Source organism: Gopherus flavomarginatus, chromosome 2, assembly GCF_025201925.1.
Source record: "Gopherus flavomarginatus isolate rGopFla2 chromosome 2, rGopFla2.mat.asm, whole genome shotgun sequence".
NCBI lineage: Eukaryota > Metazoa > Chordata > Testudines > Testudinidae > Gopherus > Gopherus flavomarginatus.
In genome coordinates this window covers 254,999,517-255,013,874 of record NC_066618.1, presented here as the reverse complement: position 1 = coordinate 255,013,874, position 14,358 = coordinate 254,999,517, and the positions used below count along the sequence as shown (strand labels likewise).

General features: G+C 40.9%; 1 protein-coding gene across 5 annotated transcripts in view; it reads right to left on the bottom strand.

The window, feature by feature from the left end:
• Positions 1-3,985: 3,985 nt before the first annotated feature.
• Positions 3,986-14,358, bottom strand: part of OTUD6B (OTU deubiquitinase 6B) — a 36,366-nt gene continuing 25,993 nt past the window's right edge. For 3 of the 5 annotated variants that reach the window (XM_050941219.1, XM_050941218.1, XM_050941221.1), the window contains 4 exons: positions 13,564-13,876; positions 11,259-11,320; positions 10,292-10,398; positions 6,825-9,188 (listed from right to left, as the gene is read on the bottom strand). In XM_050941219.1, the coding sequence (XP_050797176.1) occupies positions 9,104-9,188; positions 10,292-10,398; positions 11,259-11,320; positions 13,564-13,876 (567 nt within the window). In that variant the 3' untranslated portion in view covers positions 6,825-9,103. Of the gene's footprint in view, positions 5,753-6,824; positions 9,189-10,291; positions 10,399-11,258; positions 11,321-13,563; positions 13,877-14,358 lie in introns of those variants that run through there. The other 2 variants (XM_050941222.1, XR_007772657.1) reach the window with 2 other exon arrangements.

The following is a 14,358-nucleotide window of genomic DNA, read 5'->3' as shown; positions in this document are numbered from 1 at the left end:
GTGATTCACAAACCAGGGAAAATATGAAGGCAAATACCTATCTTGAAAGTAGGGCCTGATCTGGTAGGCACACTCAGAGGCTACGGTCTGGATTGGGTCCCATTCATAATCTGTCCAGAGGATATAGTGTTACCATTCATCTTATAAATACCACTTTATAACCCAGTATTAGAGCAGATGCCTAGCATGTAGGAGACCCACACTCAATTCTCCCCTCAAGCAGAGGAAAAGAAGGGATTTGAACAGGGGTCTCCCACATCCCAGGTGAATGTTTCAATACTGAGCTAAAAGTTATAAAATGGGCATCTCATCCAGCTGTTTTGTTTGGAATCAGTCATCTGCCTAGCTCATTCTCACAAGAAACAGCTTACATACCTAAGCCACTTGATTCCAGGAGGGGTTCCCATTCATGGATCACTAGGCAGAGCTAGGCACCTACCTGCAGTGAGTATTTAGGCACTGAACTCTGAGAAGGGACATGACTTAGAAGACACCACTCTAGTTAGCATCTCCCATTGATTAGTTGAGGCAATTCCCCGCTGAGCACGCAGGCTTTTGTGGATCAGATTCTAAATTACTTTTCTCTCTATATATATTCATTGTACAGGGAGCCCTAGGCACCTAATCCAGGCTTTGTGGATCACAGTGATGTTCCAATGACTTTCCAGGCAGCTAAAAGGCATTGTGATGCTCACTATTACAATGTCCAAGTCCCTTTATGAATCTATCCTTTAGGGCTTTCCTCACAGCTTAGAAAGGGGATTTTTTTTTTTAAAACCACGGGGTAACTAAGGTGCAAGAGCTATTCTGAGGTAAAAAATAGAGAGGTTAAACTCTTTCGTTTCAGCACTCAGGAAAAGATCTGAGACAATGTTTCTGAAATAAATCAGAGGGCAATGAACGTGTGTGTGCATGCGCCAAAGTACAGATTGTGTTGAAAATAGAGCTGTCAATTAATCGCAGTTAACTCACATGATTAACACAAAAAAATGAATCGCAATTAACCACAGTTTTAATTGCACTGTTAAACAATAGAATACCAATTGAAATGTATTAAATATTTGGGATGTTTTTCTACATTTTCAAATATTTGATTTCAATTTACAACACAGAATACCATGTGTATAGTGGCCACTTTATATTATTTTTTATTACAAATATTTGCACTGTAAAAATAGTATTTTTCAATTCACCTCATACAAGTACAAAGTGCAATCTCTATATTGAAAGTGCAATTTATAAATGTAGATTTTTTTGTTACATAACTGCACTCAAAAACAAAACAATGTAAAACTTTAGACCCAACAAATGCACTCAGTCCTACTTCTTGTTCAGACAATCCCTAAAACAAGTTTGTTTACATTTACCGGAAATAAATACTGACTGCTTATTTAATGTCACCTGAAAATAACAGGTGTTCCCATGGCACTGTTGTAGCCAGTGTTGCAAGGTATTTATGTGCCAGGTCTGCTAAACATCCATATGCCCCCTCATGCTTTGGCCACCGTTCCCACAGGACATGCTTCCATGCCGATAACACTCATTAAAAAATGCATTAATTAAATTTGTGACTGGACTCCTTGGGGGAGAATTGTGTGTCTCCTGCTCTGTTTTCAGTGCATTCTGCCACATACTGTGTGTCATGGCAGTTTTGGATGACGACCCAGCACATGTTGTTCAATTTAAGAACACTTTCACTATAGACTGGACAAAATGCAAAGAAAGTACCAATGTGAGATTTCTAAAAATAGCTATGGCACTCGACCCAAGATTTAAGAATCTTAACTGCCTTATAGATCCATAGACTCTAGGACTGGAAGGGACCTCGAGAGGTCATCGAGTCCAGTCCCCTGCCCTCAAGCCAGGACCAAATACCGTCTAGACCATCCCTGATGGACATTTATCTAATCTACTCTTAAATATCTCCAGAGATGGAGATTCCACAACCTCCCTAGGCAATTTATTCCAGTGTTCAACCACCCTGACAGTTAGGAACTTTTTCCTAATGTCCAACCTAAACCTCCCTTGCTGCAGTTTAAGCCCATTGCCTCTTGTTCTATCATTAGAGGCTAAGGTGAACAAGTTTTCTCCCTCCTCCTGATGACACCCTTTTAGATACCTGAAAACTGCCTTCCAAAATCTGAGAAAGACAAGGTGTGGAGCCTGTTTTCAGAAGTCTTAGAAGAGCACCAGTCCGATGTAGAAACTACAGAACCTGAACCACCAAAAAAGAAAATCAACCTTCTGTTGGTGTCATGACTCAGATGATGAAAATGAACATGTGTCAGTCCGCACTGCTTTGGATGGTTATCAAACATAACCCATCACCCGCATGGAAACGTGTCCTCTAGAATGGTGGGCAAAGCATGAAGGGACATATGAATCTTTACTGCATCTGGCATGTAAATATCTTGTGACACCAACTACAACAGTGCCATGTGAACACCTGTTCTCACTTTCAAGTGACACTGTAAACAAGAAGCAGGCAGCATTATATCCTGAAAAGGTAATCAAACTTCATTGTCTGAGCGACTGACTGAACAAGAAGCAGGATTGAGTGGACTTTTAGGCTCTAAAGTTTTATATTATTTTCACGTGTGCATTAAATGTTTATTATAGAAACTGTATAGCCTAATATACAATGGAAAGAGACTAAAAGAAATAAACACTTTCATTCAGGGCTTTACATACAATAGGCCTAAGGTTTAACTCTGTAGAAAGTTTTTCCAAATTACAAAAATACCGTTATGTGTGGCCAAATTTGAGAGATATTTCACAACAGTAGCAAATTGTGGTGAGATGGCTCCCCATCTGTCACAATTTGTTACCCCTGGACCAGAGGACTGGGAAAGATGAGAGAGAGTAAATTGTCACCCCCATCTATCACCACTTACCATCCCTGGCCCAGGAGATAGGGAAAGGTGAGAGGTACCATATTGTAAGGTGAAAACCCCCATCATCACAACTTGCTATCCCTAGACTAGAGAAAGTTGTGACAGGCCAACAAAAGAGAATACCTAGGTGTTAGTAACTGCTTCCACTAGCAAACTGTGCCAACAGTGGTTTGTAACTATGCTGGGGAGGGACCCCTCACCATGCAGATGGTGACAGGACCCAGCCCCACCCCAGACCTTGAAGACCCCTCACATGGCCATGGAAACAGCCACAGTGCAATGCTATGGCATGTGGCTGGGAGGCTCGGGAGAAGCCCCCACCTCCCAAAGGAAAAGGGTGCATCTGGGAGAGCAGCAGAGCCTGGTAGTCAGTGTCCTCTACCACACCTAAGCACACCAAACACTAGAACTGTATATCAGCATGCAGTACTAGCCACGCTGGCCACTACTGAAGACAGTGTGAGGAGTTGTGGTATTAAGGGGAAGGTGAGGGATATGCAGCTGTGACAGAGTGGTCTGGTGCTGTATGGAGTTACCTTAAAGACAAGTTAAGCAGAAGAGACATGCTGAGACAGTAAGTGAAATGCACATGCCACCCTGGACATTTAGAGCCACGTTACAGTAATTTGAAAAAACATTGGTCAATTTTCCCCAATATTCCCAAATGCAAACCTCACCCCCTCCAGTCCCATGACATCCCCACTGCCCTCCAATACCTCTATTGCCATCCACAGTTGTCAACTTTCACGTAGTAAATAAGCACCCCGACTTTCACAATAAGCCAAAAAAACAAGCTAATCCCAATTCAAAACAAGGTCAAAACAAACCAATCCCTAAGAACCCCAGCACTCTATGTGACTAGATCCCCCCAACGTGCAGTCTGGGACTGTGGTGGGCCCATTGTGCACCCCGACCCTCTCTCCCCTCCCTTGCCCCTGCTTTCTCCCACCCCACACCTTGTCCCTGCTTGCCGCATGCCGATCAAAAAAAGAAGCAACAAGCTACAAGCCAGAAACTAGCCAACAAGCAACTCACAAGTCAATTAAGCCAAAACCAAAGCCAATTTCTGCAATTTTTTTTTTTTGCAGGTTTAGCATGTCTTCTGCCATCTCTTCCCCTCACTAATACCTAGTTCAGTCTCCCTGCTCCCCTCCCCTGACCATTCCTCCATGCCTTGTACTTCACAGAACACTTAGCAAGGAGAGCAGAGGTGAGGTCCTACCCAGCAGGGCCAACTCCAAGCTTCAGCGCAGCAAGCTCGTGCCTGGGGCAGCAAGCCGCGGGGGTTGGCGTGCTGGTCGCTGTGAGGGCAGCAGGCAGGCGGCTTTCAGCGGCACGCCTGTGGGAGGTCCGTCGGTCCCACAGCTTCAGCGGCAATTCGGCGGCAGGGATGCTGATGGCGCGGCACCGGCAGACCTCCTGCAGGTGTCCCGCTGAATCCGCGTGACCAGCGGACCTCCCGCAGGCGCGCCGCCGAAAGCCGCTTGCCTGCCATGCTTGGGGCGGCAAAAAACAGAGCCACCCCTGATGATAAGCTTGCATTTGCGGAAATAGGGCTGCAACAGCACCTGGGGAAGCAGAGACAAGATGTTTGCTCTCAGCAGGTGGTTTGTAGAACAAAACCATGCAGGCCCACCATCTCCCTTCTGCATTGAGTCCCAGGAGAGGAGCAGGCACATTACCCCCTCTGCAATACTCTTCCACTGCACCCATAGGTTGAGGGAGAATGGGGCATGAACTCACTGCCTGGTCCCCAAACCCTCGCTGCTGCAGTCCTGGGGTGAAAGGAGCTGTTACTTGCTCCCTGCTGCAGCCACAGCCTGTGGAAAATGGGGCATGACCTTGACATACCAACTACCACCCACCCACACCCCCTGCCTCCACCTCATGCTAGCAAGACTGTACCATTTCAGCTCTGCACTTCAAATCTACCCCCATTCTGCCATTAGCTGCTGAGCCTTTGGCCGACCCCGCCTCTCCCACACTCCCATTGGCAGAAGCAAAGCAGAGGGCAACTACATCAGCTAAAATCTTGGGCATCAACAGTCACACATGTGCATCTGTCTGTCTCAGGGTATGTCTACAATGGGGAGAGGGGAGAAAAAAAAAATCACCAGCAGCAAGTTTGTAAGAGTCCAGGTAAACTGAATCAGGCTCATGCTACAAGGCAAAAATTATAGCACAGATATTCCCTCACTCAGACCCACGTTTCCCCTCCCACCCATTGTGACTGTTATACAGACTACAAACACTTCAGGCAGATCCTGGCTGCGCAGTGTCTAGGACAGTGGCTCTCAAACTTTTTTACTGGTGACTCCTTTCACATTGCAAGCCTCTGAATGCGACCCTCCTTATAAATTAAAAACTTTTTTATATATTTAACCCATTATAAATGTTGGGGGCAAAGCGGGGCTTGGGGTGGAGATTGACAGCTCGCGACCCCCAATGTAATAACCTCACGACCCCCTGTGGGGTTCCGACCCCCAGTTTGAGAATCCCTGGTCTAGAACAATTGGGCCCTAATCTCAGCAGAGCGCTCTCAAACATAACGCAAGGCCTATACCCCGGTTAAGAACTTTACAAACCCGAAGTTCATATTTGATCTGCCCTCTTAAGAAAAAGATGTAAAGAGAGAATATGGCTGTAATAACCAGAGCATTTTGCATACCAGTAGTCAAGTCACCCTATTTGCATCAAGTAACAAAGATGAACACCAATAGGAAACACAGGTCATTGGTAACATGCCAACAATGTAGCAAAAGGAGGTTTGGAGCCAGACAGCACTGAAATGCCTTGTTTGATGAGCTGATTGTGAATTTCATTAAAGTTCTGTTCACTCTGTTTTTCAGTGATAATACCTGTAATAAAGAGATTAATGTTAAGTATCCCACTGACCATCTCTCCCTACTGCAGTTTTATAAGCCTGTAGCCAGTTTTCAACACATGTGAATGTTGCTACTCAAGTCAGCCTGAACTAATTCTGGAAAAGTCTGATAGGATGTTTCTCACTGAAATGCTTCACTAAAGTTCACATGTATGGCAACTCCTTTAGCCACCAATACTGTAACTTTATCAAAAGCAAAAAAAAGTGTTTGCCTGGAAAAAAACAGGAATAATCTAAAAGCACCAATTTATGCGAAAAACAGCTGAATGTTTACAGCTTGGCTAAACATGCCAAAAAGAGGACATTTATAGAGCCCTGCAAATCCACGGATATCCGCAGACCATTCTGGGGAATCATGGATCGGATGCGGACGTAAATTGCATACCCGCACAGGGTTCTAGACATAACTTTCTAGAGTATTTGAAGGGTGAAACACCAATCAAAAAGTGGAGGAATATTTTGTGGCACAAAGGACATAACTATAATAATGGGATAAAATTGAGAAATTAAAAATGTGAATTAAATAGCAAGAAAGACTTCAAAGCAGATCTATAATTTTAGAAGCGTCAATGGAAATCATGTAAGCTATGTTTCAATATGCAGCAAAAAGTTAAAATGCAAAGTGAAACAGGGAGCTTTTGTAATATCTAGCTGGCCACATTTCACTTAAGATGGGAAAATTCTATAATACGACGGAGTGGATGCTACCAAAAAAAGCCATGGCAAGTACAACTGGTAACACTAAGAGATAATTTAAAAACAGGAGAAAATGAGCTTTTGGATCTCTATTTCTTTAATAGAGAGTTGTCTTCTTGAATGGAACTTGTGGTTGACTAATACATGATGTTGTTGTAGGATCATGACAAAAGTGAAAATCATTAAGTTCACTAGTTTCAGAGGGAACAGGAAGTACTGCAGAGAAATTCTGCGATAGATAATCTATTTCAGGACAAATGATAAGTGGAAATCTTATCCAATTCAATAAATACAAATCAGTTTCTAACTTCTTAATTAAAGCAGATTAAAAGCAATGGAAGTTTCCATACTTTTTGGGGGGGGGGGGGCGGGGGGAGGGGCAAGGAGGGGGAAGCAAGGCCCATACAGCATGAGCAAAGGTCCTTTGCTCACTATAATTAAATATTATTTTGCTTTGTACAAGTTGAAAACATCTTAAATTGGACAAATTGTTGGATACAGACATATTCCAGAATTCCAATATCATCTTTTCCCCCTTTCAATTAGTGACCCAGGAATAAATTCTGATCAAATCTCAATTAACTGACAATTATTCACCATTCAGCTACATACATCAGCATGTACACTGCCTAATACATCAATTTTAGGTAACACTAAAAACAGTATATTATTGTATTATGGTGAAAATCTTTATGGCATTAAAGAAGATTTCTATATTAATTCTCTCTCACTAATGAATCCATTTCTGGTAACAGGCATTGCAAAAAAAAGTCTGACTCCTGCAATCAAGACATCAATTGGGTTCATCCAGTTCTTACAATAAATACCAAATGAATAAAGATTGCCAAACAATGTTATATTTGGTTAATACTTGTTTTGCCTGGCAGGCTCTATGCTGTGAAATTCATAATCAAACATTCTTTATGTGGTAAGACTACAAATTTACTTGTTTTATAGGTAAAGTCCTCATTTGCATCTCTTTCAGCAAGACCACAAAGTGCTTTCATTAAATGACCTACAGAAAAAAAATAGTTGGTTGTGTGTCTTCTTTATATATTATAAAAAAGTAAGGCATGAATTAGTATCAGGAATGTCAATTTGTTTTCTGGTTTTACTGTACAACTCATATGTTTTGGATGTGGACTATAAACTCTTTCAGCCCTCAGCTGAGGGGCAGCACTGTTGCATCTTTAACAACTGCTTTTCTCCCAAATTGTTTATTCAGGCAGTTAAAAAAAAAAAAAAAGTTATAAACAGTCTATATAAAAAAATAATTTCCTAGTATTGGCAGGCTTTCCTTATATGTTTCAAGCCTTCTCTGTATGTCAAAGAAGCAAAGCAGACAACACAAATGACAATTTTTATAACTGTTTGCAACTGGCTGTATAAGGCAGGGTCTACACTACAGGGACTATATTGGCGTAACTACAGTGCTGAAGTTTTGCCGGTATAACCCCATAACATAGACATAACCTACAACGACAGGGTTTTTTCCATTGCTGTAGGAAAAAACATCTCCCCGAACGATAGTAAGTAGGTTGATGGAAGCATTCTTCCAGCGATTTAGCTACATGTACACCAGGGATTAGGTCAGGAAGACTACAGTGCTCAGGAGTGTGGATTTTTCACACTGCTGAGCACCGTAGGTACATTGACCTAAATTTTAAGTACAGACCACACCTGAGTATTGTAAATTGCATTCCAAACTGCAGATTTGATGGAATGGCAGCACTATGAACAGTATGTTTGGACGAGTTCACTAAGTCTTCATCTGAAATGCCAACTATTGTAAAGAAAAATAAATTACAAAAGAACAAAAAGTTGAATGTCCCCTGTTCTACAAGTGGGACTATGTGGACCAGCAATGCTGTTATCAATTCTCACCCATGTTTTGTCATTTATAGCCATAAGCAGAAATGCCAGCAACAGAAGACAAGAAAGTTTTCAAAACCTGATTAAAAAATTAAGAAGAGAATCCATAAAAGCGGAAGTTAGGTTTGCAACCTTTTGAGTCAGATAAGGGTATACTCAGCATCACTGGCGTTGCCTCTGGCTCTTATGTAACTGAAGTATTAGGAGGGTTCTTACTATTGTTTACATATATTTTAGCTATGATCTGTTGGGACTATTAAAGCAGTAGCTTGACGGTCACTCCAGTCCAGAATATTATTCAACAGTAATTTAAATGCCTTAATAAAATCTCCATGATCACCATATAATCTACTTGAAAAGGCCTAATAAGAGCCAGCAAGTCACATCAACTCTTCAGTAGAAATGCACAGAAGCAGGAAAAAAAAACAAAAACCCACACACAGGCTACCTGAAACATATACTATTGATCTTTTCACTGTGGCAGAGTATGTTATGTAAACCAAAATACTCAAACTATGCAAGTTGCAACGGCTTACACAGCCAGCATTTTAGAGAATATTTTCTAAAACATGATCTAAATCAGCAGTCTAGGTACTGTTTTAAACTGCTACTTCTGATATGTAGCCAAATCTTTTGTCTTTCTTAAAAGTTCCTTCCCGTTACTTTTGTTTTCCAGTTTTCTTGGGAACCATCCACAGATGAACAGCTCGAAGTGTCAAGCGGCACCCATTATCCACGTGGACTTATGACTTGTATACTAGCTACCATTTTCTGTAGCAGTGTCCGTTAGCAGTTTTACGGAATTATAATGCTCTCCTAATCCATATGCATGTCTCATATACCTAAAAATAAAACAAAAAAGCCATTTAAAAAATTTATATTTAACTAAAATTAAAACATATACCTACTTTCTACTCTCAGATAGTTTAAAGACATTCAATTAAAGTTCAAGACAGCATGAAAAATGTATTATCCTGGAAACCACAGAAGTTTGATTGCATGTTTTCATGAGAAAGGAGTGCTTCTTTAGTTCTGCTAATAATGATAAAACCTACACATCATTAATGGAGCTTTAATATAAAATAATATATTAAATCCATTTATAATTGTGAATAAAATAGCTTTTGTTGAATAACTGAAGGCTGCTAACAAATCAGTCAACTGACAGAAAAGTAACAGATGTCTAAGTTCCCTCTAAGCTACGCAGCCGCCTATTAAACCCTGCACAGGGGCTCAGGGCTGCAGCAGGGAGAGGAGCCAAGCCCCTCCCCAGCAACCCCAGCATGGACCTGCCACGACTGGGGGAGAGGCACCTCTCTCCGCCAGCCCCGGCACAGACCTGCCCTGAACTTGCTGCAGCCAGGGGAGAGGAGCCCCTTCCGTGGCTCAGCCCAGCCCAGCCCAGCCCAGCCAGAGCTGCCACGGCCAGGGAAAGGCACCTCTCCCCTGGCCCCAAGCTGCTGCAGCGAGAGAGGACTGGGGGGGTGCAGAGACCTCTCTCCCCACTGCATCCCCTGGGCACCCTGCACCCCAATCGGTCATCCCCAGCCCCACCCCAGAGACCGCACCTCCCACACCCCAACCCTCTGCCCCAGCCCTGAGCCCCCTCCCACACTCCGAACCCTTTGGCCCCACCCCCACCACATTAATTTTGTTATGCACACCAATATGAAGGTCACGTGTCACACATTACTTCCATATTGGTACACATAACAAAATTCATTTTACACATGGATGTCAAAAATTAGAGCGAACACTGAGAATGAGCTTCTTTTGTTTCCTAACCTGATTTATTGATGGCTATTTTGCATTTTCAAGCCAATTTTTTCTGTAACATTCTCTAGTCAGACAAGCTAGATAAAATATTGCAATCACTATCAGTCCTTAAATACTCTCCTGTGGGAAAAAACATGATTAAAAAATAGGAATAAAAATACCTACTTACACTAGTATTAATGGTTTGCTTGAATATTCACCACCAACAATAATGGGAGGAGAATCCATTTGCACTACTTCAATTGGTTTTTGCAAAATGTGTGATAGAGCCCTTAGCTTTAAGACAGGAAAACAATACGCTGAGAAGCATAATTAAATACCATGAACAATACTTAGTTCTAGCACACATACCATTAAGTCAGTTTAGGCCTGAAATTAAGGGGTTTTTTAGAAGTGAGAATTTACAAAATCTTCCTGAGGTTAGTTTTTAAAATTCCTATGAAGAGTTTCTATGAACCGTCTCTTGCTTTGTTGATAAAAGCAATGCAGCATGGTGCTAGTTCAAAAGAATTCGAGAGAGCAACTATTCTATTTTCAATGCTGAAACGGAATGAAATGCAAAAACAGAGTTTAAGTGCTAAAAAAAGTTTTTTATTTCAGATTTAATTATAAATCTCACTCTCCAATTACACTTTGCTGTACGATAGCTTGCTGGGCTGCAAAGTATGTTGACTCTGTTTAAACAAAGAAAATAAAACCAACTTTGTCTCTATTTTTTATTCTTTCCCTCCATGTTGTCAACCATCACATTAGAAAACACCTGTTCTACAAGTTTTAAAGACTTAAGCTGCTGTAAGCAATACAGACACAGACAAAACTGCTAACATTCTGAGAAAATATTTGTCCACAAATGTAAAGTTTGTTAAGAGGTTAAAAATGGGAATAATGATACCTACTTACTTTCTTTGTAAAGTGCTTTGAGATATACTGATGGAATACGCTATACAAGAGTAGGTATTGTTGTTATATTTCTTTACAATCGTGCTTGATTAGGCCTCCAGAAATTTTTCTATTACAGAAAAGCCCCTTCTTTGAAGTGGAGAAGGGGCATTTCTAAGAATCTGTATCTAAAAATCCATTAATATTTTCAACCACTTCAGAGTTCCATCAACAAAAATAAACAGTATCATACTTACTTCCAGCTGACCACCCCAGGCAGCTGTGTTGACTATATCATCACAGTACTTTTCAAACTCCCCTGCAGGAAGGAAAAGAAGAGTAAACCTCTCAGTAAATCTCTTTCCTGGATGTGGGTCGGAAAGATATTGATGAGATAAATTAAAAATAAATGTTGGCTTCTAAAAGTAGAACATAATGTAGGAGAATAAAAATATTTAAGTGCAGGGAAAGAGAAAACAAATAGGAAACAAACAACTACAACAAAGGAAAAAGTATAGTATGTTCTCTTGTTGAAAAGAACAGGAAAAAGGAGAGCAAAGATAGGGTAGCAAAAATACAGGAAACAGCAAGTTATATTTTAAGCATTTCCTGAATAACTGTTATGGACAATATAATCTTATTACATACCGTACCCAATAAGTGGTACACAATAGCTTTAAACTGCAGGAGTCATAGCTTTGGGACACAGCATGCAGTGGAAGTATCTTTCTATCTAATTACTAGGCTTGGCTCTTGTGCAAGATAGATGTTAGACAAACTTTCAGGTCCTGTAACTAGCTGCAGTTCTACTATGTTTTTCTCCAAACTGACTGGGTTGTTTATTTCTCACTAAACTATAATATTTAGAATCCAGAGAACATTCCCTTCTATGCATGTCTCCAGAAGACAGTTTTAAGGCAAGTAAGATTGGGGGTTGCAAGTAAGATCTGTGCTCTTATAAATAAAAGGAATTAAAAGAATCAAATTAGCTGACCTCTTCATAAAAAACACTATTAAATATGTTCTGGGTGAAGAATAAACTGAACAAAATTATACACTACAAGACAAAAAGCATTTTCTTGGAGAAACCACCCTTCTCAACAATTAAAGAAAGTCAGTTTGGATTTCAAAAAGGCTATCAAGGTTAAAAAATTATGAGGCAAACTGCAGGTTTATCTATTTTGATACACACAAAATAAACCTACCAATAAAATAGAAAGGTAATTTAAATTTAAGAAAGGAAGTTTAGCCTAAGACAAGAGAGAGACGGCCAGAAGTGCTACCGTGCTGCTAATAACACTGCAGCAGTACCTATAACATTGTCTTTCTCAAGGAGCTAATATGAAGAGGAAGGGAATATGAGGATGCTGGCATCACAAGAGGCAAACATGCAGACTAGCTAACTTTCACAATACTGTACTAATACTCAGCTCTACAGCACGTGGTAACTATGTGAACAACACTTGACTCCGGACTTTCTAACTGTCATGTTAACAGGAACAGCAAAACATACCACACTTCTCTGTATCGTGGTTCCATGGAAGTTTAAGCTTTTATTGAAAATTCTTTTGCAGAATGATTTTTTAGGCTATTGAAACATGCTTAAAGGCTCCCTTCTGTTAAATGCCTATTCCAGATACAGGATATCAACAGTACCACTGAGCATCTTTAAAGAGAGAGCTATTTTACTACTGAGGCATAGATGACTTGAAAGCCATTCTCCAACCAAATTTTCCATTATTTCATGCAGAAGTCTCAGTGGTTTGAGCACTGGCCTGCTAAACCCAGGGTTGTAAATTCAATCCTTGAGGGGGGCATTTAGGGATCTGGGGGAAGAGGAAAAAAAAACACCACCTGTCAGAGACAGTACTTGGTCCTGCTAGTGAAGGCAGGGGACTGGACTCAATGACCTCTCAAGGTCCCTTCCAGAATTTTAGAGGGAGGGATAGCTCAGAGGTTTGAGCACTGGCCTGCTAAACGTAAGGTTGCAAGTTCAATCCTTAAGGGGGCCATTTGGGGATTGATCCTGCTTTGGGCAGGGGGATAGACTAGATGACCTCCTGAGGTCCCTTCCAACCCTGTGATTCTATGATAGGACAGCTTAATCAAAGGCATATATTTTTCCACAACAAGATTCAGCAAAGAGAATAGTAACATTGATCCCTGCAGGATTTCAACTGTAAACAAGACTATCCTTATGTTAGGAGGTCCTACCTACATTACCATTTCAGCTCACTCATGGAACATGATTACCACACCATTGTTACCTGGTCAAGATGTAACACGGTTCCATTTTGTATCATAGGTGAGATTAACTGTGTTACATCACCAGGCTGAAGTTGTCTGTCTACATGCAGGAAAAGTATCTTCAAGACATTTCAGTTACAGAGAAGATTACGATCCCGTCTACACTGCATGACATCCAGTGTCATGGGGGGACAACCCTGCTGTAGCTGACTTGTGACCAGTTACAACTGTAATACTGATAAGCCCCAGAACTACTGGTAACATTTGTAAAAATACACTTTTTAAGAATCATTTATTAAACTATATATTTCTTACCTCGGCTATACATGTCTCCTGTGTTGGGATTTGTTAGAAACGGCAGGAAATCATCAACATGGCTTTGCATATACTCTGCAGTTTGACTTCTCAGGGTTGCAACAGTCCAGGAGTTTTGCTGATTCTTGAGCTGGTCTTCAATAGCTCGGTACATGCAGTGGCCATCTGATGGAATCTGTTTAATCTCCAACTGCCTTGCTGCCAATATCTGAGCAAGCTTTTGACTTTCAAGATGTCTGGCTCCTGTTAAATTTTCTCTCTCTGCTTCAGCTATCCTTTCTTCTCTTTCCTTCTCCAATGCAGCTTTCTTCTCCTTGGATGGAAAGCACAATAAAGAATGCTATACGAGGATGTCAATTTCATATGAAAGTTACTGGAAAAACAATATTCAATCTTACAAGAGGTCCCAAGTGTCTGTGCAATTCTTGGTTTGCTGCTCAGATCTACGAAATTCAGAATTTTGTTGCTCAGATTTAGGTCTGTGCATTACCACTGTGCCACCAAAGGACGGTCAGTATCTTTCCAGCTAATAAATATACTGAAATTCACCCTTTAGGAAAGAATAACCTTTGTATAATAGAATTAGCAAGCTAGACTGACATTTTCCAAGTCAGTGCCTAAAGTTAAGTATCTAAATCCAAATTCATCTAATCTCTTGTTTATTTAAGTGCCTAACTTTAGGCATACATTTGAAAATTATGGCCTATGTGTTTATCTTGAAGCCATGATATAGTGACGCATCAGTTCATGAAGCCAAATTGTAGGAACATAATTTTGTAGAGCAAATACTGAAAG